Genomic DNA, 27,604 nt, shown 5'->3' with positions numbered 1-27,604 from the left:
TCTCTGAATCAGGCCCAGTATTACTAGGGATGGGCATCAACTATCGATGGTTACCTGCCAATGGTAGTTTTAGCATCGATAGTGGAGATGCAGATAGCTTCCCGCCATCAATGGTAGCTGTGGATCTGATGTTTTTTTTTTTTTTTCCTACACTTGCACTGCAGAGCTACTAGGCCAGTGGTCTCCAACCCGTAGCTCGCGAGCTACCGGCAGCTCACGGTCTTAATTTTGGTAGCTCACCTAGCTGTAGTACTGCCGAGTAAACTAGGAGGAAGTGACCTCTGAAGCGTGCTCTACTTCTGTACGTATCTCCTTGGAAATGTGCGTGTGCTTAAATTTTATTTACAAACTACAACAATATCACTGTAATAATTAAATGCATTATTGTTTTCTATGAACAGGCTGTCAGCCAGTAGCCCTACACCGCGGCTGCCAGGTACCATCGATGGTACGCCATTGCATAGTTTCATACCACTGATGGTTTCGTCCGTATTTTCCATTGATGGCAACCTTCGATAAACGGCACACAGAAGACCATCCCTATGTATTACTATGTTTGTCAGATGTTTTTTTTTTACATTACAGATGAGGGCTTTAACAGACCTTGCAATTTTTTTCCTTGTTACGGGACAAAACTTTTAAAAAAGTGCTGAAATGTATCTATGATGGTAAATGTAAAAGTTAGCAATCATCTGTAAATGTGTTCAATAAGTCAGTGTTTTGAGCCTAATACTAGAATGAGGAAAATCTAATTTAAGGCCTCATAACAAATCACTGACTGAATTAAAACTTAATTAAATTGCTTGAGAATGATACCATACAACTGTCTTATGCAAATGTGACCCACACCCATAGTGTTTTAGTTACACTGTCACACTTAATTATCACAGAAGCCAAAAAAAAAATTACTACAATTCCCAGACGTCTCCGCGCCGTTCCCCCTACCTATATAAGTTGCCGCCTGACTCCCAATATAGTAGTAACTGGCAAGCAGTGGCACTAGTGTTGGTGAACAAGGAACCACGCTCCAAACAGAGGCTTGGCCAGCACATAGATCCCTCCGCCCCCTCTAGACTGGCCCCGCCCCGCTCTCCTCTGTTTTTAAGTCTTCCTCCGCGACCGGCGCGTCACTGCTGGCGGAGTCACGTGACAGCGGTGCTCGTAGTCGGTTATATGATCTGTGCACTGACGGGGAGTCCCCGGTGAGCGGAGGAATCGGCAACCACAGGGGCTGGGGGAACCGACAGTGAGGCCCGGCCCCCCAGCCACATAGATACACCATACACCGAGTGAGCGTCAGGCCCCGTCGGGACAGAGCAGCACCCCTCTTTCTCCCTCGCCATCCAGCCCCCCAGCCCTGTGCATCCAGCGGAGTGGGAGACCCCGGGGGGGAGCTGCAACCATGTCATCTCCCAGCCCGGGCAAGAGGCGAATGGACACGGATGTTGTCAAACTGTATCCTTCTGCGGGGGGGCAAGGGGGTGCGCTGGGTACCGGGGGCTAAACAGGTGGGGAGACGCTGTGTCACTAGCATGTGAGACTAACCCCCAGAGGTGCCCTCATTGTGTCTGCTGCCATCTTCCTTTCCTCCTCCTCCCTGCTGCTGCGGACGGCTCTCCTGTGCCCCCGGTGTGACGGTCATACCGTCTGCTAACGGGGAGTCCCTACTCTGGGCCGCAACACTATGTAATAATGCTGTGCCCCTGTACTAGCCTAAGCCAGCACTGCAACGGCTGTGTTACTAAAATATCAATTAGTCCACCTGTGTGTGTTTGAGTGTATGTGTATAATGTGTGTGTGTGAAAAAAAAAAAAAAAAAAAAAAAATATATATATATATATATATATATAATTTTTTTTTTTTTTTCTCTATCCTCTGAGTGTAGTATATTCACAATCAGCAGGGATTCTGTTTACAAGTAGTTGCTGAGTGCTAGGGCTGGCAGGCCGCATATACAGGAGGGGGCTTATACACATGAGGAGTTGGCCTGATTATGTATGTTAGTGGTGTGGGGGGGGTGGGGGTTGGTTGTTTGTTGTCACATCAGGTAAGTGCTTGTGTTTTCTGATAGATGTGATGGCAGATGTGATACGTTCTTATATATTTTTATATCTCCACTGTCCTAAGGTTCTCTGTGGTGGCAACTTATGTGATATTTCCAGTGTGGTTCTACAACTCCCAAGATTTGTATGGTGGTTGCTGGTGGTTTATTTTGGTATTTGTTTAAAGTACATCAATAAATAGTTGAGATTTAATTGTGGTTATGTGTGAGTGAGACCTTTTTATTAGTGCATTAATGTAGCCATATGGTGGCCTTTCTTTTTCTTTAACTTTATGATTGAATATCCGCTAAATCTTAAGGGTGGTTGTGTTGTATTATGATACTGAACAGAAAAGGAAGCAGTCTTTGGTTTCATGTTGGCTTGTGATGGCATAATTAGATTTTGAGCTGTGTTATAGACATGTTTTTTCTATCCTGAGAAATGTCTATCTTGAATGAAAAGCCAAATTTATCATAGCATGTGCAATGTTTTGCAGACACCTCACCCTAGAGCTTAAATTAGATCTCTAACCACAGGGAACATAGTGTACAGATACAATTTTGACAGGAGGGTTTACAATACATGGCTGTTTCTTTGTTCGTTTCTAGCGTCAGACACAATGATTTCTGAAAGTGTCATTGCATTAAATGAACACAGAATCCTATTGGACTTGTCAGGTCTGCAATGCAGGACTCTTCAGCAAAGAAAGGGTCACCTGTCATTGTCTGAGAACTGGAGATCTGAAACACATTTTAGTAGTGGGGATTAAAATGTCCATTATTTTTATATTGACTTCTTCTAACGTCATCTTTCTCTGTGTGCGCTTAAGTTTAGGTCTGTCATGAATAGTTTTAGCGTTGGTCCATGCGACCCCTCTAACCAGCCCCCTTCCTTACGGCAATACAAAAGTTGACTTGAGTATTTGTCTTTCAGAGCCTGTATGCTTCATAGGGTCTGTCTGGCACCAGTAGCTTTAAAGGAGCTGTGCATTAGGGCCTGGGCTTCTTGGCTCTGAAACAGTTTTGTTTGAATGTTATTCCTCTCCACCCTTTTAGTCTGCCATTCAAGTCTGTTTTACCCAAATGTATCAGAAGGAAAGGACACTAAAGCTGTTTGTCTAGATCCTAGAAAATTAAGCAGTCTGCCTTCTGTGAAAGGCAGTGTTGTTGAAGTTGTTTGATGGAGCAGGGAAGAATGTGGCCTTGTAATCTTTCTGAATAACAAGCATATATTCACTACATTATGAAATACAATTAATATTTTGGCAGTGATCAGTGTGTGTGTGTATGTAATATATATATAATTTTTTTTTTTTTTTTTCTATACGGGGAGTGCTGCCTTGTTTACTGCAAGTGTATATATATTTGTGATCTTCTTAGGACAGGATACAGTTACTGTAGTTCTCTCCTATTTCTTTTGTCTAAGATTAAGACTCTGTTTAATATTGAGTTGGAAATGTTTTGGGTTTGTTAATGACAACCAGCCTGTAGAAATTCTGACTCACTGAAATGTTTTCATTCCCCCTCCCATTCAAACAGTTCTATTTGTATGCTTCCTACTTCTGGAAATATATATATAACATATAATATATAATATATATATATATATATATATATATATATAATATAGTGTGTGTGTGTAATTCTTCATATCCCACTAGAAGTAATTGGTCCTGTACCTAATTGCAGTTCAGTCTACATGGCACATAAATTATGTTTGTACATGTTGGTTATGTTCTGAAACTGCTTCTCTTTATATTGCAGCCGTGAATAGCTTAGGTCTTCTAAAGGGGAGAGGTTACTTATGGTTTAAAAGATCTGGAAAGTATCTGATGTGAATATGCAGCCCCCACCCCCTTTGCTGTAACTTCCTTAATAAACTGTTGCATATTAGTAGAGCAGGAGTGCTGAGCTGCTTGTTTTGTCAGCTTGCTGTCATACTATTGGCTCTTCTGTTACTACCCGGAAGCAGGGAGATGGGATGGGCCAAGCAAACAGCTGATCAAGTGACAAAGGAAAGTGTTGTCTACAAAGACAGACTGGCCATGCAGGATGTGTGTACATAGTGGTAAAATCGTTTTTGTGCTGCTTTTTTGTATCTAACGTTTAAAAATTGTAGAGACTGAAGACAGACCTAAAACTTTTACATACAAAATAAATACATTTGGCACTTTATTATTATGGTGTTTACCCAGTTTTAATTGAGTAACTTTAGATGATATTTTTTACTTATGTAAATTAGTATGTGTTTTTTTTTTTTTGTTTTTTTAAATGTGATGGCTTGTAGTGTAATGTAAGTTCCCTTTTATATGCATATAAATGTTTAATCTCATGGTTGGATGGGTGTGCAGTCAGGAAGTTGATATTGACCATGTTGACACCTGAAAATGACAGTCAAAATGTCGACATTATCTTTAGGCATACATTACAAATGTACTTGACATTATCACCATGTTGACATTATGGGCGGTATTCAATTGTATTAGCCCGATGGAGCTCCTGTTTGGCGCAATCAACTGTCGGCTCAGACATTTCAGCTCGCAACCCCGGGGGGGTTGCAAACAGAATTGCGTGCCCAAATGGCACTTTTTAGGATCGCACCCAGCATTCTGATCGGGTGTAGTGGTTTTACGCTGCTAAACCAGACCTCTTTGGACTCAATCGATGCGAAGATCGACATCAATTGAATAGCACCCCGCGATCTACCATTACTATAGACGGGAGATCGAGCGCGCTAAAAACAATTTAATACTGCCCATGTCGACATGCGTAACAGCTATATAATACACCGGACCTGATTGGATGCAACAAGATTGAATCGCAATGCACTGACTGACATCTCTCTACAGGAGGGGCATCCAAACTTTTTTTTTTTTTTTTTTTATTATTCCTGAAGTGCTGTATTAACACTTGACTGGTGCTTTTTAAAAAAAACAAACATTTTTTTGTTCAAATGGCACCAGGAAATTGTTGATATTTTATTAAACAAATAATAAATATCAACAATGGTGCAGTGGTATGGACTTGCACCCCTGCGAGTCCATAGGCGCCCATGCTAAAATTACTTTCCACCCCCCTATTGGCAATAGACACCCCCTCTCCCGCCCCCAGTGGTAAATAGATCCCTTTAACAATAACATCCCCACCCCCCTCAGTGGTGAAAGATACCCTGTTGTATAACTCCCCGCTCCCCCTTCTCACCTGTGACTGGTGTAATTTTTTTTCACTACTTTGCCACCAGCCCTGAATGAATCTAATGGGGCATTACCTGCCCATCCCCCACCCCTGAGATCAGTCTAATAGTTTTCAGGGGTGAACTAAGTGCCTCTACTCACATTTTCCTCCTTGGCACACTTGCTCCAGAACACAGTTCACATGGCGTTCTGGGGTGTGATTCCAGCAGTGATATCTGTGTTTGCAGACTACTACATCATTGCTAGGAGGCAAGCGAACCAGAGGAAATCAGTTCTGCATATGTGCAGAGGGCACAGGTGGGTGGCACGGTCGTATGGGATACAACTGTCTGGTAAAGCCCAGCTGGCTGCGACCGCACCAGTTAAAGACTTTGAACGGAAGGCCACACTTTTTTTTTTTTTTTTTTTTCGCTAGGCCTCATAACAATTACAAACTGGTTCTTTGAGTAAATCTTATGCTAAAATTAATAAAAATATCTTTAAATATATATATTTTTAAATTATTTTAGATGGCAGTGATTAGTATTGCTAGGAGATGCTGTATGAATGCATACAGTGAGGTTGTGACTTGTCTGCAGGCGAGAGTCCCTGGCCTATACTGTCTCTCAGTTAATGACTGCGGTCTGTTCTATTATCCTCAGGTTATGGTATGTTACCTCCTAAAGTACTGTTCCTGTATCCTATGCTCCTTCATACGCAATTCTTCCTGATATACAGTCACCAGTGCCTGTCCTTCCTCAGATAAAAATCCCAATCACTACCCAGGTCCCTATCCTCACATATTCTCCTCACAAACAGTCTTTGATCTTTGTCTGCCCCGTGTCTCGCGCTGCTATGTGGGTTGGGGGACAGCATAGGTGTGGGAAACCTGGACAGGCTGCTGCTTCCACTCAGGGGGTGTTGCCTCAGCTCTGCCTGTCTCTTGAGCAGGGAGCCCACAGCTCCTACTTGCCATGGTATAGGTGCATTCATGTAGTGACTGGTCGAAGACTCCAAACTGGGGGCCAGTCAGTGCCACATTGGAGCAGGTAGAGGGCCGCACTTGGCCAGTGGGCCTTAGTTTTGATTCCTCTGCAGTGTATTTACAAGCTGTAAATGCAGCAGGCTTTGTTGGAAACTTAGTACTTTTCCACCTGTATGTTGTAATGGTAGTAAAGCATGTAAAATTATGGTTCCTTAGTACATAGTTGCATGGATCATTCATCATGGCGCATGCATATGTTCACATGTTGTCTGCACTAGTATTACAAGATTAAGGGGTCTATTTATCAAGCAGTGAAAATCGTGGAGAAGTGAACCAGTGGAGAAGTTGCCCATAGCAAACCAATCACCGCCTATTTTATAGACTGTACTTGATAAATGATACTTCAAAGCTGATTGGTTGCACTTGCTATAAGCAACTTCTCCACACTTTTCACTGCTTGATAAATAGACCCCTAAAGCTCTGATGCTGACCTCTAGGAAGCAGTTGAAAGTATTGTATTTTGTCATCTATTTACATTATATTGTTATGCTGGGTACACACTGACAGATATATTGGCCGATCGATTGGCCAATATATCTGCTGCACGTCGGCCAGTGTGTACCTGCGATATGTCGGTGAACGTAGTCGTTCACCAACATATCGCATTGGCTGTGCTGCACAGCCGATGGACAGATGTCTGCAGATATATCTGTTCATCGGCAGGTGCCGACCGCCCGTACACACAGCTGCAGCCGCGGGGAGGGACATGCTCCCGCCGGGACCCGAGGGCACAAGCAGATGATGGCCGTTCAGTGTGTATGAACAACCATCATCCTCAGATATGTCAGGTGTGTACCCTCCTTTAATGTTAGATACTTTCAATTAATTGGGTAGGCCATCTTTTATTTGAGGTCTGTGGCCTAATTGCTCACATGACCAAATGGATAGCAGTATTTTATTGCCAAATGATTAATTCCTCCCACTCCCGCCTCCCAAGATTTTGCCCATACTGCTTCCCATCTATGGAACTCTCTCCCTCTACGTATCAGACTCTCTACAAATCTTCAAATGGGCTCTCATCCTAACCTGCTGCTCCATGCTTCTTCCTCACTGTCTACATCATCTGTGTCACCTGTCTGTCTGCCCCTCCCCTTTAGAATGTAAGCTCACAAGCGGGGCCCTCTTCCCTCATGTGCTTCTCCTTCCCTTATTCATGCGGCCGTCTACACCAAACTCCCCACAAGGACACCTAACACTGGGTTGCAGATGTCCTGCTGCTTTTTTGAGTGTTATAATGGCTATTGCAGCAATGTTTATAAACTGTCCTTGTCCTGCATTGTTTTGTACCGTAAGTTGCTGGTTAATTGCTTGCTCATCTGCTTATGTACTGTGAGGCACTGTGGAACCTTTGTGGTGCCATATAAATAAAAGATAATAGTAATATTTGTATGGGCATTACTAGTTCACCAAGCCCCCTTCTAGTTGCACATATGTATGTATGGTTGTAGATGTGACCATAGTATTTGCTCTGACTTAAGTAGCTCTAACAATAGTGACCTGTTGATCATTGTGAAAGTGTTGACTATACTTACTGCACTTTCTCCAAACACTAGATGGGAGGTGTAGTGAGTGAGATAAAGTGCTCTTGTTCATTGTGGACAATTAAACATTGTTATTTTTGCAAATACATACAAACTCCGCAATTGGCCCACTGTGTGCTCTTTGAGTGCTTCACTTATCAGTCCTTTGAAACCTTTAAATAAGTACTCAAAATGTTTACCCATGTACCTGATTTACAAATCTAGATACTTTTGAAATTAAATTTATTGTCGGAATAAACACTTTTTTTCTTCTATTTGAAGAAAAAATAAAAAATAAAGAAGGCTGCACGATTGGCATAGTGGGTTAGTGTTACTATCTCATAGCTCTGAGGACATGAGTTTATTCATGTTCATGGCTAATCTAAGCAAAGTTTATATGTTCTCTAAATATATGCGAGTTTCCTCTGGGCCCTCCAATTTTCTCCCACACTACAAAATCATCCTGGTAAGTTGGCTTCTGACTTTTATATAAATTAATCCTAGTACATATGTGTCCATGTGATAAGCATTGGACCTAGAAACATGAAATTCAGGGAGTATATACCTTTGATGACATAGGCACCCACTAAGCAGGGATTTTTTGAAAATTTCAATCCTAAGGGGGTGAAAAGGGCTAAAATGTTTTCTCCCCTATGCAGTGTCCTCTCTGACTCATCACCACCCTGCCAAAACCCCTTGGCCTAGAAACATGAAATTCGGGGAGTATATTCCTTCCTTGATGTAAGCACCCACTAATGGTGCATACACACGGTCAGATTTTCTGTCAGATCTGAACTAGAACTATTTTAAAAATCGTTCATATCTGAAAGAAAATCTGACGTGAGCCTGCAGCGATGAACGATGCACGTTGTTTGCAGTCAGATTTGGACGAATCCATTCATTTTAATAGTCTAAAATCGTTCATCTGACATATCTGACCGTGTGTATGCACCATAAGCAGAGATTTTCCGACATTCGCTCCTTTGGGGGTGAAAAGTGGTAAAATGTTTCCTCTCCGAGGTGTTTGGGTGACAAGGCAACATGGTTAAAGTGGTGTGGGGTTTGTAAGCTTATTGGGTCGAGTGGTGGCTTCAGAAGTGGGGCTGCAGCGCAGTCCCATATTCAAATAGGAGAGCTACACCAACAACCTCTAGTGATGTTTGGCAGCAGTACCAACCTCTAGTGATGTTTGGCAGCAGTACCAACCTCTAGTGATGTTTGGCAGCAGTACCAACCTCTAGTGATGTTTGGCAGCAGTACCAACTACCAGTGATGATTGGCAGCAGTTGGTGTGGCTCCCCTGTTTGAATATTGGACTGCGCTGCAGCCCCACCTTCGGAGTCGCCACACTCCTTTACACCAGAGGCATAAAATAAACTAAGCATATACAAGTTAAGATGATATGGAAATAAATGTCTAAGGTAGTGTTTCCTAACCTTGGTCCTCAAGGCACACCAACAGTCCAGGTTTTAGTGATATCCATGCCTCAGCACAGATGGTTAAATCAAAATAACTGAGATATTAATACACCTGTGCTCAAGTATGGCTATCCTTGAAACCTGGTCTGTTAGTGTGCCTTGAGGACCGTAGTTGGGAATCCCTGGTCTAAGGTCTACATGGGTAAAACCTGGTAAATAACTAGTTGGTGTTGGGTTTTTTTGTTTTTTTTTCTAATTAATACAATGAAAAGTCATGCGCTGCTACAATCAGATGTCTTGGCACTATAGTGTTCACTCTAGCTCCGGCGGCAGACAGGGTGCAGGAGCCAGAGAGGGCACCTTTGTGTGTGCGCCCAAGGGGGCGTGACCATTGAAAAGGGGGCGTGTCTATAAGACGCGTCCCCTTTTCATCACTCTTGGGGGCATGCCCGGCACTTACGGACACGCCAGGCAGCCCCCAAGCACTGCAGACAGGGAGAATAGATGCCGGGCGCATGCACCCAGCGTCTATTCTCCAGCGGTGACAGGGTCACCGCACATTTCTCCACACGCCGGACATGACGACCTGCGGGTGAAGACTGCACCCGCAGGCTGTTAGGGCAGAGCTCTTTTTGCCCTCCTTCTGGAGGGCAGGGTGCTTTTTGCCCTCCAGAAGGACAACAGGGCGCCGCGCCCCACTAAAACGGCCTAGTGGGAACGCTAGCGCTAGTTTACTATTTAAAATGCCCCTTTCCCTCTGCACCACTTCCCTCGGTGAGCTTATTGACTCCTTCGGCCCCCAGTGCCACCTGTATGCTGATACCCAGATTTACCTCTCCATCCCAAACCTTTCAGTGTGTTCCCTACCTATATCCCCCTGTGTGCTGATATTTTCCTCTTGGAAAATCTAGTGCTTTCCCAAACTATAAAGGCCACTACACACGGAACGATGTAAGCAACGTTACGATCTCGTTAACTATTACCCTTGAACTCTCCCTGGAACTCCAGGACATGATGTGCAGCCAAAACTGCACAATGTGACACAAGATCCATCATGCATGATTTAACGATTTGCGTATGCTTAGATCAGGCACGATAGCAGACAGATGCATGCACGGATCAGGAAGATCCGTGATGCATGCATTTGTTTAAAAAAAAAAAAAAAAAAAAAAAGTCAATAAGACAGATGCATGGACTAATCGGCGAGATCTGTCCATGCATCTGTGGCACTTTTTTTTATTTTTATTTTTTGGACTGATCCGTCCATGCATCTTTTATCACAGCTGCTTGCATCATGGATCGCACTGATCCGTGTGTAAATCTGTGTCTTGATGCATGCATCACGGACCTACCTGATCCAAGCACGCAGCATCGTGTGGATCCGAACATCATATCGTTCAGGCATAAACACTGAACGATATGCCACTGGATCGTGTAAAATTGTCAAATCTTACCTGCACAAGGTAAGATCTGACAATACGACTCGTACATTCATCGTTATCGTGAGTGGACACTCGTGATTTGCACATATTATGCATGATCTGTCGTTTCGATGTGTCAAACTGCCAGATTGTGCATTATGTGGACACTTTAAATCTCTATAAATCATCAATATTACCCCCTCTCCCTAGACCTCTCCTGCTACTTGGTCCTACTGTCTAGGTGTCATCCTTGCATCTGCCTGTTTTTTTGGTTTTTTTTGTCAGGAGTCGATTAACCTAGCAGTATGTTTTTGCATTGTGGAAGGAAACCGGATTACCTATAGGAAATGCACAAAAACATTGGGAGGACATACAAATTCCACACAGTGCCTTTACCAGGAATTGAACGCATGACCTCAGCGCTGTGAGGCAGTAATGTGAACCACTATGCCAGCCGTCCCGCAGCTTTGCTATATTTACTGATTGGCAGCCTTGCTCACAGAATATTAAAAGGTAATACTGAATGCTAAAATTTTGCTTGACTTGTTATTGCTGTTTTAAATCCCACGGTCAAAACTGCCGAAAATCAGTGGCTTTGAAAACTAGCCGCTTGTTTAAATGGAATCTGTATGTAATGCCAGCTGTCGGGGATGCCTTCTGTCAAAATACCAACAGCGGCATCCGGATGGTTGGTATCCCGGCAGGGCTCAGGTATGTATACTCACCCTCCCCCTAACCCTCACTTCTTGTAGCCTAACCCTCCCCACCCTGCACCCTAACCCTCCCTGTTAGTGACTAAACCTAAGTGTCCCCCCTTCGTGCCTATACCTAACCCCCCCAAACCTAACGCTAACACCGCTATGCTGCCTAAACCTAAGCCTCCCCCCTCCGTCTGTATATTTAACTACATGCAGTTTAAATATAGGCCTTTTAGACTTTATAAATGAAATATATTGTTCAGTGTCGAGTGTAAATTAAATATCTGTCCGAACCTGATCCTCACATTGTACACTGCACTAGGCACCCTATGAACCTATAGTTTTTGCTCACATGGTTAAAGGAAAGCACCATAAGCATTCTCCTTGAAGAATGCTGCAGGCATTTGGATCATTTTTTATCTGTTTACATGTGTTGCGGCCAATATAATATAAATTATCCTGGAGCTTGTATCTTCTGAGCTATACATTATTTGCCTTCCATTTAAGTGGATGTTTTTCCACTTAAGCAAGTGTTCTGTAAGCACTTCTATAAACCGCACTTATCTGAGGTATTGATTCCTAATAGTCGCTATTTAGCGTTGAAAGTCGCACTGGTCTCAGTATACAGTCATCAATCCAGAAGCCTGTGGTCATCAAAGAGGATGTCTGTACACTGGAGTCGGGTCACAGCTTATATACCTTAGAGTTCAACGTTAACAAAGGAACTAGTTGACAGGTTTCCATTTGTTCTTGCTTCTGGATAATCTAGTCATTGGTTGATTCATACGGTGTCATCAGGGGCATGGCTTAGTTCTCCAACGGTCTTTGTGTTGTTTCCCGCTGAACAACTGGTTAATACTAGCTACAACACTGCATATAAATACTAACATTCAATGCAATAACTCCCTATCATTCATAACTAGCAGAAGCAAGATGTGACTCCTTTGCCGATTGGAACGGGAGTCTGCAAATAAACAGGGATTTAGTATGATACCAAACATGACATGTCCACTATGCTCTAAACTTTAGATCTCCTCTAAGTGCATATTATATCATAATTATTAGTTAAAAATACCTTTAATAACTCTGGTTAGTAACTATTGTGAATGGGAACCATCTTGCACATATGCGCCCGTGTGTTGAATTAGCAACTATATACAAATCAGTGAGTATGTGTGTACGTATATGAGCTTCCGTGTGTAAGTATATATTTGTGTGGGCATCCGTGTATGCGTGTTGTGAATACGCAGTTTAGCGCTTCGGATTGCGCACGCAAAGTAGCGTCGTGGAAACACATCGTCAGACCATAGACTATTAGATAGTCGGATAATGATTGCACAACGATCATAACCAATTATTTGACTTTGACAGAGGGGGCAGCCATTTTATGCTATGAACCTATATTCCTGAGAATGCTGACTCTTTATTTTGAGTATTCGTGAGTTAAGCCTATTACTGTAGTTCACTTGAAAGACAAAAAAGTGAGGCTTTACATGTTACTTCCTCATAGAATTGGTAAAGAAATAAAATGGGGAGTTTTATGTCTGATAAGGGGAATCAGTATTGTAATACCACCGGCCGCATGGCCGGCAGTTCGATTCCCGGCAGCGACAGGCCGACAGAGGAACAGATCGCGGCAGCCCGACAGCGCTGGAAATCCTGATCGTCCCCAGGTAAGTATTAACTAACCTAACCTACCCCCCTAACCCTCCCTTAGGGGTGCCTAACCCTAATCCCCCCTTCCCCGCTGCCTACACCTAAGTCCCCCAGGGGGTGCCTAACCCTCCCTCCTCTAGCCTAACCCTAACCTCCCGGGGGGGTGCCTAACCTTAACCTCTCCCACCCCCTCTAAGTGCCTAACCCTAATCCCCCCCCCCTCTAAGTGCCTAAACTTAACCCCCCTTCCCCGCTGCCTACACCTAAGTCCCCCGGGGGGTGCGTAACCCTCCCTCCCCCTAGCCTAACCTTAACCTCCCGGGGGGGTGCCTAACCCCAAGTCCCGTCCCCCCCCCCCCCCCCCCCGGGAACCCTAAATCTAACCCTCCCTCACCCCCCTTCGATTGGCATGCCGGTCTCTCGGCATCGGTGAAATGAGCGGTGTCTACATCTAGACGCCGGTCATTTCACCCTCGCCGGGATATGACAGTCGGGAAGCCGGCTGTCGGTATAATGTCAGCTGGCTTCCCGATTGCATCCCCTGATAAGGTCATATAATTTGTTTACACTTACATTGGAACTAATATTTTTACAAATGAAATTGATTTAATGTTATATTCCTTAAACTGTAAAGGTGGGTACATACTAGGATGACGGATCGGCCATAAGGCTGATCCGCCATCCTATCTGGCGATTGGTAAGTGCGTACACATTTGCCAATCGTCGGCCTGATGTGTAGACTGATGTCACAACTGGGCAGGCATTTACATGTGCCTGCCCAATTGTGATGTTTCCTCTACAGCAAGTGTACAGGCGGTCGGCTGACCAGTCGTACACACTGCCCGATAAGCTGATATATCTGCCATCTGCTGTGTTGCACAGCTGACGTGATATGTCTGTGAACGGCATCGTTTAGACATATCGTCAGTACACACTGGCTAACGCGCGCACAGTATATCAGCTATCCAATTGAATGGCCAATATGTAGGCCAGTGTTTACCCAGCTTAAGTTGTGTAGATACTCACCCACACTACCTCAGAACAGTGCCACTTAGTGGCCACATCATCATGAAAAGCTATAATCACATTAAATTGAACACAGCTGCTAAATTTTAAAGCTGAAATATTTTTTATCTTTTTGTTTGGAAAAACCTTTATATCAAGCAACAAAATAGCTTGAAGATTGCCACTTTTACCAATTCATGACCTATTTATTATGTTTAGCCCAACTCATATTCTAACAGTGCGCTCCTGTTTTTGCAAGATTTCAAATATATAATTTGTTGTACATGCTTTTAATATAAAAATGAGACCTAGTATTTTTGCCATTGTACCAATTCCTAGCTTTTGTCACCATAGTAATGGACTGGCATTGTTAATTTAATGCCAACTGTCAGTTTTATTAAAATAAAAGAATGCACTGGTAAGTAGCCATTGCAGAGGTGGCTTTCCCTTTTTCTGCCTAGTTGCAAAGTTATAATAGTTTTCAAAACTAAAGCACATGTGAGGCAGCTCTTGCAACGTGATGTCTGTCAATCTTGGATCCTGAAATGCCTGGTGTTCAAAATTATGCAATTTTCAAAGCTGATGAAATCATTCAGTGTGGCCAATTATAATTCCATAGGACTTACAAAACAAAAAATACAAAAGACATAAAAAAAAAGCTGAAATCCCACTTCGACCCCTTTTTTTTTTTTTTTTATTCTAAGCCACTGGTTTTGAAACGTTTCACCTTTTTATTCTGAGAAACTACAAAAAGTAGATCTGAGTTATTCATTTAAAGTTTTTTGAGTATAGGAATAAAGAACCCATTTGTTTCCAAGATTATATATCCACTAGCATTTGCACTTGTGACTGGGAATATTTGCGTTGTAGCATGGTTTTTTTTTTTTTGCTTTTCTTCTGGTGCTGAATTTACGTGCATAAACGTATTAAGGTTACTGGAGTATAATCTATTGACCCCACAACACTTTTAAACCACTGCATATGAAATTTGGGTTGGATATGGAATGCCGGTGGTCAACATCCCGACACTGGCTTCCCGACAGGGTTAGGATACAGACATCTGTCGGTAAGTATCCTAACCCTACCCCTAAACCTAACACCAATACTTACCATCTTGACAGCCGGGATTTATATTACATTCCAAATATTTGTCACTGATGTTTAATGCAGCACCTTTGGGTAATGCCCCTATTCCACTCTTTCTAGTACAAAATGTCTGTGCGAGATACTTGTATGGATGCAGGCTTTGTCATTGGAAGGAATTTGCATTTCAGCAGGAGAGGGGCACCTAATCAGCATTGGAGCCCCCTATCCAAGCTTATGATGGGAAAAGGTTGTGCTTACAAAGGCTCTGTGCTCACTTCATGATGTCATGTGATTGTGGCAGACATGGAAACCTGACACTTATTAAACTGTAAAGCATTAATAGCTTGAAAAAAAAAAAAGATTAACATCCGCATGTATCTTGCAGTAAAAATGTTTAAGTAAAAAAGTGTTTTTATGGGATTGCAGTGTTAAATTGTAAATGAACATTTGTAATGCTATGAAAAATGATTTGCCTACTTCCTTATTTAATCTGTTATTGCATATTTGTTTTAGTAAATTATATAAAAAGAGCAAAAATATCCAGCATTAGAGAGGTAATCTGAGAAAAAATTACAAAGTAACTGCACCCTTAGAAGACTAACCAAATTTAATAGATGGCTGATCACAGTCTGCTCAATTTAAAACTCCCTTACTTTGACCTTTTACCATCTTAGCTCATGCACGTATATTCAATGAGCACATTTTGCCATGATTAAAGTTCCTGAAAATAAAACAAAAAGGTGATATTTGTTTCACAAGAGTTACAAAGTAATCTCTAGCTCCACCGAACAAAAGGTCTGTTCTCTTGAAATGCAGATAAGATCATTTATTACAGTAGTGCATCTTCCCAGAAGTGGGTGAAAATCAACCTAGTTGTCTCAAGGATCCTTCCTGCTAACACAACAGAAATATTGTCTCATTTGCCAAGAAGTACTTGGGGCAGGATAGCAGCTCTGTGGCTAGCATTACTACCTTACAGCAGTGGTTTCATGTGTAGCATTCCAAATAGAATCGGTATGATATGCCGGCTGTCTGGATGCCTCCTGTCAGAATACAGACAGCGGCATCCTGATGATTGGTATCCCGACAGTGGTCGGGTAAGCATACTTAGTTCCTCAATCGAAGTCCCCCTGCTTCGTGCCTAAACCGAACACCCCCCCTCCCCCCCTTAGGGGTGGCTAACCCCACAAAAACCTAAGGCTACCTACCCTAACCCTTCCCCCTCCGGCTAAGAGGGCAGGCACCCCGGACTTGCCTCGTTCGGGTATCCGTCCGTCTGCTTTCCGGGGTTGGGATTGAGATGGGCATCGGCATTTCGATGCCTATCTTAACTCCCTTGTTGGGATATCTGTGTCGGCAGTAGTCAGCTGACTACATCCCTTCCAAACCATAGTCCTATCAGTGTGGTTCTGCTTTCACCTCCATGTTTGGATGGATTTCCTCCCACACTCCAAAAAAGAAAAAATACTGATGGGATAATTGACTGCTGACCACTGTGTGCATGAGCTTGTATTTCAACTTTTTTTTATTTATTTTTTTAGACCATATGCTCAAGTGGGGCAGAAATTTGTCCATGTCAAAATATTGCATGTATAGCACAGCTTAATTGGTGGCACTTCATAAATGATTCAAAAGACTTTTGGGAGGATGTTCTAATACCAGAAGAGTTAAAAGAGGAACTTTTTGTATGGCATGGCTTCCATTATGGCTGATGTAAAACATACTGCATTCCATAGTAAGACCATCATACCAACAGTCCATCTTGGTGATGGTAGTCTGATGGTGTGTGGATGCTTTGATGCCAAGATCTGGGTGACTTCCATAACTGACAAAACATGAATTCTGCTGTATATTCCTAAAAAAATTATACTGAAGTGTCAAGTAATGGGATAGCAGTATGTAAAGGTAATGGTAGGTGGCACCACCGTACTGTGATTGTCTTGGAAATGCCCAGACCTACATCAGTTATCTGACATTTCATGAGTCGGCTTGAACACAGCTAGGTTGCTCATGGTAAAGCAATATAAATGATCGGAGTTCAAATGGGACATGTTAGTGGGTGCTTGACTGATGGGACATTCTGTTTCCGAAATTGTGTGGACATTTTAACATTCCTTGATCCAGGGCTTTACAAATTCCAGGGGCCAGGTCGCCAAGGTTACCAGATCTTGCTGCCTGGCTACCAGATTTTACAGTGAGGGAGGAAGCAGATCCTCATCAGCCCCCGCGGAGATTCGTGCCTACAGTATTGTGGTGGTCATTTCATGCACAGGAGTGCATGTGCTGAGTGTCGTCTGCGGTGACTGCTGTCCTGGCCTGTGCTGACTCCTCCTGTCCTGCTCTGACATCTGCTGTCTGTCTCAGTCTACGCTAATCCTCCTGTATGTCCTGGCTGTCTACTGTTGCCTATCTCTGGCTGCATAGAGCTCCCCAGTAATAGGGTCTACGCGTGGCTAGGGATTGCGGAGCGGCTTCAGAGGGATAGTGGTGTGACCATGAGGGGAGGGTGGTCTGTTGTACTTTCTGGCACCATTGTTTTATATGAAATGTGGTCCGTTATTACTGGAGGGTGGGGCGTGGAGCAGGGGAGCTGTGCAGAGCAGTGAGGAGGCCTCTGTTACTATATCCATTCAACTGCGACCATTTTGTGGCTTAGTATAGTGTGTATAACAGTTGCATAATACACAGAGCTGTACTCCTCAATCACTCCTGTAATTTTTTTTTGGGGGGACAGTGATCTGGCTCCTACACTTTCATCCTGGCTCCTAGAAATATTTGTCAGGCACTGCCTCGATCTACGGTGTTGTGTACCAGGAATACCTTATGGAAGGCATTTCGACCCACCTTGGTCAGCGCAGTGGCCCACCACCACTTAATGATCGTGACCAGCAGCATCTGATCAGAATGGTCTGTGGTAACAGACAAGCGACACTGACTCAAATCACATCCGCATTCAATGAAGGAGGTACCAGACTTATATCCAACAGGTCAGTGCAGCGTTTTTTAGCTTCCATGGGATATGGGAGCAGAAGACCCACCAGAGTGCCCCTGCTGACACTACAACATCGGATACAGCATCTCACCTGAGCTTGTGACTGCGCTAATTGGACCCTGGAGGACTGGTGACGTGGCTTGGTCTGAGTCACGTTTCCAGTTATTTTGGGTTTATGGTAGGGTTTTTCTGTGGCACAGACCCCATGAGGCCATGGACCCCAGTTGTCAACAAGGCACCCTGCAGGCAGTTGGTGTGTAGTGTGTTCACATGGCATGGGCGGGGTCCGCTGGTCCGCCTGAACATGTCATTGACTGGTAACTGCTACGTTGAATTGCTGGTTGACCATTTGCAGCCCTTCATGGACTTCATGTAACCTCAGAATGTTGGAATATTCCAGCAGGATATTGCACAGTCTCTGCCCCAAGTTGTCCAGAATTGGTTCTATGAGCTTTCTGAAGAGTTCAGATGAATGGTTGGCCACCACGTTCACCTGACTTGAACCAAATCGAGCAATATGGGACATGCTGGAGAGGTCCATTCACCCCCAAGATCCTGTACCTACAATTATCAGGGAGATGTGGGAAGCTATCCAGGCGGCATGGGTCAACATCTCTGCAGAGGTCTTCCGTCGGCTTGTCGAATCGGACACGTCGAGCTGCTGTTCTTGGCCGGCTAGAGGGGGTCCTGGCTCTTCATTGTAAGTAGTCTGGTCATCCTGTACGCGATCTGAAGCGCATGGTTGGGTCATACAACAAGTAAATTATACAAAAACAAGCTAACATCAAAAAAACTGAAAAGAAGCAAAATTTAAATTGAGGCTTAGTCAAAGTTGAAACCTAGAGATTGTGGCAGAACATGAAACTGGTATTTTGCTTGAAAACTTACTGCTGTTTCTGAATTTAAGCCATAACTTTTTCCCACACCGTGCATTTGGTGTTTAATAACTAAATTCAAGAAATGAATTGTATATAAAAACAACAATTTCTGTTTCCTATTAAAGATCCGAAGACTAAGGCCGGTATTCAATTTTAACTGAAAAGTTGAGGTCGGACTTTTCGCCATCGCCATTTTTGGAGGGGTTAAAGCAACGGGCGCGTGCCCGTTTATCCCTGTATTCAATTAGGAATCTGTAAAAACTGGACCCTGTGGAACGGTAAGTCTCAAAGTCCTGTCACTTTTGGGGAAATCAGCCAGTCACCCCCTAAAAGATGGTCTGACATGGGGTTCACTACTGGTACCCCCAATTTGGTCCACTAAAGGTAATTTGGTTTTTAAACAGCTGTGGCAGGTGCATAAATGCACCTTTTGAAGTGGTGAAGAATGGCGTTTAGCTTTTTAAAAAAAAAAAAAAGGTAGTCCCATCAACTTTGGGGTACATGAAAATGGGTGCAAGCATATTTTTAAGTCCCTAAAATTGTTTTTCAAAAATCCACCCGCATTCTAGAAGACACTGCATACTTGGCACCCCCAAAGTCGATTTCGCTAGATTTTAAGTTTGTCCCCCAACTTTTTTTTTTTTTTTTGCCCCCAAAATTAATTTTTCGGGGTTTTCTATGCTTTTTACTTTACACAGATTACGTTACAGGGACATCCCAAAGGCTGCAGGCTAATTATTTTTTTTTTATTTTTTTTTTTAAATTCTGCACCCCGAAACCCCAATTGTGCACTTTTTTTCGCCACCTATGCAGTGGTGAAAACTTATCCCTGTTAGATGCAATGTAGGCTGACAAATTACCTTTGCCAAAAAGTTACAATTGCAGCAGGGCTTATGGGGCCCCTACTCTAGGCGACAGATTGTACGATCCTGCAATCGGAAACGCTGGTCGGAAATGCAGACCGGCGGCCATCTATGTGCTGCGATCAATTGGAGAATCGGTGAAACACTCCATATTAAATTTCAGATTTGATCATTCCGATCATAATTTGATCGTGATGGGCAAATCCGTGAAATCCAATATGTTGGATTTCACTGATCATCCAACCAGAGATCCAACATGTTCGATCTCACTGATCCTCCGAACCGGCATCTCTGTATTGCGGCAATCAGTCGCTAGTGTATGGGGGCCATTAGGTGAAAATCTGGAACTATAGAAGATAGGGTTTGGTTACAGTTGTTGGTAAAATTCTGGAAATGTACAAATTGCTTTATTGGTGTCATGGTACTATATTTTGGAACTCTTGCCTCTTTGATATTCTGGTTTTGAGCATTTTGCAAGATGCAGCCAGGTTCACCTTCAATTGCAACTTGTTGATAACCTCATTATAGATTTTTGTAGTCTGACATGACTGGATGAATGGAGAATACTGGTGCCGGATATGTTTGATAAAAGTGGCTGGAACCTATAGGTGTACTGTGACAGCAGCTGCTTAAATATAGTATGTTTGTCACTTTCTCTTTCTATGCCCACCCCCTGCCCCCGTGTGTGTGTGTGTGTGTGTGTATATTTCCAGAAGTAGGAAGCATACAAATAGAACTGTTTGAATGGGAGGGGGAATTTGCACGTACATTGAGACGAAAGGAATATTTTCAACATCAAGAAAATCTCAACTCTGAGGAATCTTCTTCATTGTTTACATCCTTTTTAAAAAAGTACTCTTCTAATTTTGATCCGGTATCCAACAATTCTTCTATAAAAACATTTTCTAGACCGATGGATGATTCAGTACACAGGTTTCTACAGGCACAACCCAAAATTTATCATAATATATCCCCGGAGGAACAGAAAGCTCTGAAAACGCTATCAGAGGACTCCTCCATAATCATCCGCCCTGCGGACAAAGGGGGAGCCATAGTTATCCAGAATCTACATGATTATCAATTTGAGATAGACAACTGTCTGATCACAATACATATGAAAAGCTTTGTGGTGATCCAACGGGAGTGTATAAAAGAGAACTGGACAACATTCTATTACAGGCCCAAGAGAATAAAATCCTGGAACCTAAAATTATCAAAGTATTAACACAAACGTACCCTGTGGTACCACTACTGTACACGGTGCCCAAGATCCACAAAGATCAGACTAAACCGCCAGGCAGTCCTATAATTTCTGCCCGAGGATCTTTATATCAACCTATCTCTCTCAATTTTTGGATAACCTTATACAACCATTTGTTATGGCACAAAAAAACATTTCTCAAGGACACTACTTCCCTTCTACAGAAACTCTCCTCTTTTGGACATGTATCGGATAATTTCTTAATGTATACACTTGATGTGAAGAGCCTGTATACGGTGATACCGCATAAGGAGGGCATTGATGCCACAAAAACATTTTTACACAAGGTGAATTTTGATATTGTGAACATTGATTTCTTTATATCCCTGTTAGAACTTACCTTAACCAGAAACTATTTTTTATTCAATGGCGAGTATTATTTACAACGAAGCGGATGTGCTATGGCCTCTAATGTGGCACCGGCCTTTGCCAACATATACATGTTTGCCCAGGAAGAGAACTTTTTCTTTACTGATCCAGCCATCGCAGCGAATATAAGTTTCTATGTGAGATACATAGACGACTTGTTCCTGCTCTGGAAAGGGGATGAACTATCCTTTAAAAATATGATATCTAGTGTCAATGATCAGAATACTCCGATTAAATTTACCTCTGATTCTAGTACTTCGTCTATAAATTATCTGGATGTTACCATTAAGATAATCAATAATAAATTTGAGACATCATTATATACTAAGGACACTGATCGCAATACGTTACTTATGTCAAGCAGCTTTCATCCTCCGGCATTGAAAAAGGGACTGGCTAGGTCCCAGATGATACGTGCAATTCGGATTACCAGCAATAACAGTGATGTGGAAAAGGAACTTGATCAGATTGTCACTAAGTTTTTGAAAAAAGAGAATACAACAAACAGATATTATTAAAACAAAAAAAAAGTACTACAAATGTCAAGGTCTACCTTATTGAACAATACGATTATACGGGACACTAGGGACAAGATCCCCCTGATCACAGAATATACGTTGGCTAGCTCGGTGATCCCTAGAGCATCAAAGGCACTCTGGCCAATCATCCGGATTGATAAAGATCTGCCCGGTTTATTAAATACCCTCTGGTAAGTTACAGACGGGGCAGAAATCTTAAAGACATTTTGGTGAGGAGTGATACAACTCCCTTCAAACGGAAGAATGAATTTACCTTTACAAAACAACCTGGATGCTATAGGTGTTTTTCATGTACCACATGCAAATACTTGGAGATGGGTTCTACTTTTAAACACCCACACATGGGTAGTGTGTTTAATATCAAACATGTGGTCACTTGTTCAACTCGCTTTGTAGTATATGTGATAACCTGCCCGTGCGGTTTGTGTTACATTGGACAAACTATCAGAATGTTTAAGGAGAGGATGGCCCTCCATCGGTTGACTATTAAAGCGGCCATCGAAGGCAAAGCAAGCAAGCAACCAGTGGCCAGACATTTTAGTGAAGCAAAGCATCAATTAAAAGATCTGAGTTACAAAATCATTGATCACATACCCCATTGAACCTTATTACTCTCAATAAGGGAAGCACGTTGGATATTTTCCCTAAATACAGTATCCCCTGGTGGGCTTAATGAAAAACTTCCTTGGAATATATATTTTTATAACTGACCTATATATTGTTAATTCTAATGCTGATTTATCTTTATTAGTACTGATCATATTGAACATTTATATATTCAAAACTTGGGACTTATATATACATATACTTAGTTCTGCTTTGCTTCATTATAATACCATTTTAATTTACCTGTGCCTTGCTATATTTTTTAAACTTGTCTTTATTTGTATGAGCACTGTTTACTATCAACAGTTTGTCTTTGTTCTTTACAGTTGTTCGCTCAGGGAGCAGCAGAGGTCCGCGGCCCGGGACATCACATACTCTTCTTAGAGTTATTTGTTTACTATTGCCTGGTTACTGTTTCCCAGACAACGCTGGGAGTTCCTTGCCGGTCTAGACGCAGTGTGATGAGGTCACGGACCCTGTGCTCCACGAGACGACACTGGTCACGGAAAGCAGCTGGTGCTAGTTTTTTCTTTGACACACTTGGGTATATAGGTAAGCTTATTTTTGCATTTGTCTATGTAATGTATATACTGATGAAAAGACCGTGCAGGTCTTGAAACGTCGATTTATGGAATAAAATCTGTTTGCTATTTTTTTGGAAGCCCGCTGAGTGCCGCCTGGTCTCTGGGGTACAGGGGTCTTCCTGTGTGTGTGTGTGTGTGTGTGTGTGTGTGTGTATATATGTGATATATATATAAATCTGCTAAGAAGCATTTGGTTTTAAGACTTTTTTTTATTTTCCTCCACGAAGCTTTAAGGTGCCCATATATCTTACCGGTATTACTGCGATCCTGCGACACGATCGGAAATGCCGATCTGCCGGGCAGAAACGCCGGCTAACATCGATGGTCAACGATCCGTCGCAGGATCGCTGAAATATTACATGTTAAATACATTTCCCCGATTTGACGATCGATCTTTTTTTTTTTTTTTTTTTTGATCGCAATCGTCAAATCAGGAAAATCCAACATGTTGGATTTCTACGATGCCGGTGATGGATGGGCCCCTTTAGTTGTAAGCCTTCAAATTGAGAGCAGGTGATCTAGGAAAACTGGTGCCTGTGCAGCAGCTGACTCATTCTTTAGAGGTGCTAGGCTTTCCCACAGTAGAGGTTTAGAATGAGTATACTTCATGCTGTGCTACTGTCCTTATTTGGTCAACCTGCCCAAGCCACCAGTGATGGCAGAGACAAATTGTAACAGTTTGATGTTGAGCTAATATTACAATATAGCTTCTCTTCAGGTGCGATATGCTTTTTAGAAGACCCCTGAGCCTCCTCTCCTTTAGGTGTTGAGCACCTGAACAAATATTGATTTAGGATTTTAGAACATAGTAGTGAGTCAAACTTTGCTTTACTAGAAGGCAATATAAATTGCTCCAGTAAAATTTAGACTTTTTTTTTTTTTTAAACTGTTACTGAATGCTATCTTCCCTGACATCATTTAATTTACAATTGAGGTTATATGTGATTGGGGTTTTTTTTCTAAACATTTGCTAACTCAGCACAAGTAACTGTTCTGGTAAAATGTATGACATATAGTAAAAAATGCTATTCTCCCATATGTAACTTTGTGCCAAAGTGGAGATACTGTAGCTGTGCAGCCTTGTGAAGGCATTATGACATTCTTTTAAAGTGAGAGGAACACTTATGAGAGCACAGATGTTAAACCGATTAGGGTTCAAATTAATGTGTCTTTCTTTACTGTAGCACAGTGTAATGGAACAGAAACATGCAGGTGTTGTATAATCGGATTCTCAGTCTGTAGTTGTTGCAACTGTGTAAGCCAGTTTTATTGGTTCTATAGATCACCTTGTCATGGTTAGTGTGAAAAATCTCTCTGAACATTATCTCATGGTTGCTTTTTTATGGCCTGTGACCTTTTTAGTAGGCTTGGCATTTCCTTTAATGATTGGAGCACAAATTTTTGCTGCTGTTCAGTGATTAAATGGTACCTCATTTTGTTTGTGGTTGGCCTACAGTTAGGAAGCCTGCATACTTAATTAGACATGGCAATTTGTAAGTTAAATGTGCCTGTAAAATATTCATAAAATGTATTACTCCAAATGGAGAGGAGTGTGGGCAGAGCTACAACCATTCTTTAGCTATGGAAAAATAGAACCTTCCGTTATATTTGGTGCTGGATATTGCTCGATGACAGCTGTGTGGATGGGTCCTGTACCTGCTCCAAACTGAAAGTTGCCACCACCATTCAAGGAACATTCTTGTATTTAATAAGACGCCTTTCTGTGGGTTCAGTATGTTTATTCGACATAATTGTTGACTACAGGATATCACAGGTATTCCATGTCGACAGTACATTTTGACATTTTCATGTTAACATGTACAATGTCGCCACTGACAGTCAACCTGTTTAAAATGTTGACACCTAATTTTAAACACTAGGCTTTTTATTGACACTTGACCATTTAGACATGTCGTATGCCCCCTAAGACTGAAGTTGGCTATAGCACGTATTTTACCCGGTATTGAGTACCGGGCACGCGCTCTGCTGCGGCCAATCCCTGGCTCCCTGATGATCTGGCCCGGCTGCAGTCTATAAAAAGCGGGGGTGGAGTCAGGGCAGAACTCATCATTGGCACCGTACCTCGACTATGTAGCGGCACCGCACTACAGTGACATGCGACTCCGTGACGACTTCCCCCTGCTCCTGTAAGTATAAATGGGTAGCAGGCGGGGGTTTGGTGACGAACGGGGTAACTGGTAATTCAGGCCACGACCCAGCTGCCATAACATCGTGGGCGCTGTGTGGCCGCCACCGGGTCCTGCACCCAGTACATACATAAGGAGCCTGGAGTGTTTGGGAGGCCTGCTTATGTCTGCAGGAGAGGTGCCCTACGGCTGCCGGGCGGCTGTCTATACTATCTGCGGCTTGCAGCATTGAGTGAGGTGTGACAGGCAGCCTAGCAGAAAGTCAGATTGGCTGCCTGTCATTACAGTGCGGCTGCTGTGCGGAGCTCAGTGTGGTGAGCAGGGAACGTCCCGAGACTGCTCACCACATCAATGTACAAAGTGTTGCAGAGCCGACTGAGAGCTCCCTGCAGACTGCATACTATGACAGGCATCCAATCTGATGTTATTGCTGCCGGGCCCCAGTGACTATATAGAGCTGTCCTAACACACTCCCTCCTGCTAATTGTGTTCATTGACACCCCCCTCCCCATATCCTTACCACCAAGTACAATGTCTGTCAATGGCTAGTGTGTGTAATATATAATATAATAGTGTGTGTGTGTGTGTGTGTGTGCGCGCTCGGTTTTACCCATATCATACATGGTACCAGCAGCGCAGCAATTGGTGCTAGCAATAATATACTGCAAGTCTGTGTATGCAGCAAATAAAACCAAGGGGATTTTGTCATGATTTGATAAAAACATATAAGCCTGCAGCCCAGCGTCAAGGGACCCCTTCTTTTTCTGCATCTCTCGTGTGCCTCTACCCTAACCCCCGTGTGTGCCTTTGCCTTGCATCATGTGTGCCTCTGCCCACCCAGCCTTTATAAGTATATTTTTGCTTCCCCTCATTTGTGTGCCCCTAATTGGGGAGCACTACTTATTTTATACTGGGCCCCACAAATTTTTGATGCAACCCTGCCTGCACCCACCATGTTGCATCTTGTAGGCAGGCAGCGCTGGACTTTTCCAAGTGGCTCAGGTGCAGCCCAATCCTGGCATGAAACGGAGACCGAGATGCGTCAATATGTCACGTAGCTGCATGCCACCTCCTGCTACAGGTATTCAGTCACACAGCAAGGCAGACTGCAGTGCGATGAATTTTATTCATTGTGGTTTTTTGGGGGGAAATCAGTCTGTACCCCAGAAAAAGCTGCACCAACACTAGAAATCAATATAGTAGTGTTCTAACAGCCCTAAAAGTGTTTTGTGTTATATGCTTATATGCAGAAGTACTGAAAATGAAAAAGCAATTTCTTTTGGGAAAAATAAGTACAGAGGTCAAATTTGGGGTTCATGAAAATGGGTACTAGCATGTTTTGATGTCTCTAAAGTGGTGATTTTAAAAAAAATCTGAAAAATACACTTGCTGCAGTCTCGTGCAATCCCAAAAACACCTGTCCCGTCCATATAGCCCCCAAAGTACCAGGCCCCCCACTTTTTACCCATTTTGTAACTTTTTTTTTCTTTCTTTTTTGGGGTCTTCACAAAAAATCTTTTTAGGGTGTTTTTTTTTTTTTTTTTTACTGATTAGTTATTAGGTTCCAAAGGGTTCTGGACCAAATCCCCACATTTGCACCACAAAATAATGGTTTTGCACTTCCAATTTGCCTGCCTATACATAGAGAACTTTTCTCCTGTTTTGAATACGGAGACAAGTTGAAAACAAAGTCCAAATCGGTAAACTTTTCTCCAAACTGCACTTTTCGCGGCTAATTGAAACGGCCCTTTGTCTGATTAGATTTTTTCATGCTTGGGTTTTGTTTGCATTGTCTAGAAATAGTAACTGTTTACACAGTCTTTCCTATGTTCATGTTGCCTATGAGCTTCTATTTCTATATGAAGCGAGTTTATATTTATGGCATGCATCGCAGTTGTGCTATTCCATATGTCAGAAATTGCAATGCACCTATTCACTGTATGCCAGGATTAGTTTATATATCATAGTTGTAACCATCAGCTTGAATGCAGCCTGAAGTCTTCATTAATATGAAGTGTATATGTCTTTGCTAATAAATACATATTCTTGTATTAAATATATTCAGCATATAATTTGTATAGTTCACACTAATATATCCATGCTTTATGACTCTAAAGCTTTAATTTTTAATACGTTTTTCAGACGCGTCAATGAAGGCGGCATACAATGTCAACCTCAAGAATGCATGCTGGGCTGAGGCTGTAAAGTCCACATAGTATTACAGCATGTTTTATTACAAGTCTACTGCAAGAAACAGATGGTTAATAATAAATACCAAAATAGGATATAACCTGAGGTAGAC

The 27,604-nt window shown here is 42.6% G+C and overlaps 1 protein-coding gene across 1 annotated transcript in view; it reads left to right on the top strand.

Annotated features, from left to right (window-relative positions):
* Window positions 1-995: 995 nt before the first annotated feature.
* The window catches only part of UBE2H (ubiquitin conjugating enzyme E2 H), a 65,065-nt gene continuing 38,456 nt past the window's right edge, over window positions 996-27,604 (top strand). Inside the window, exon 1 of the mRNA XM_088468677.1 lies at window positions 996-1,455. Within this exon, the coding sequence (XP_088324803.1) occupies window positions 1,403-1,455 (53 nt within the window). The 5' untranslated portion in view covers window positions 996-1,402. The remainder of the gene's footprint in view (window positions 1,456-27,604) is intronic.

This window comes from Taudactylus pleione, unplaced genomic scaffold (assembly GCF_031769625.1).
Source record: "Taudactylus pleione unplaced genomic scaffold, aTauple2 ptg000086l, whole genome shotgun sequence".
Lineage (NCBI taxonomy): Eukaryota > Metazoa > Chordata > Amphibia > Anura > Myobatrachidae > Taudactylus > Taudactylus pleione.
Note: the sequence above shows the minus strand (reverse complement) of the source record. Positions and strands in the feature narration are given on the sequence as shown.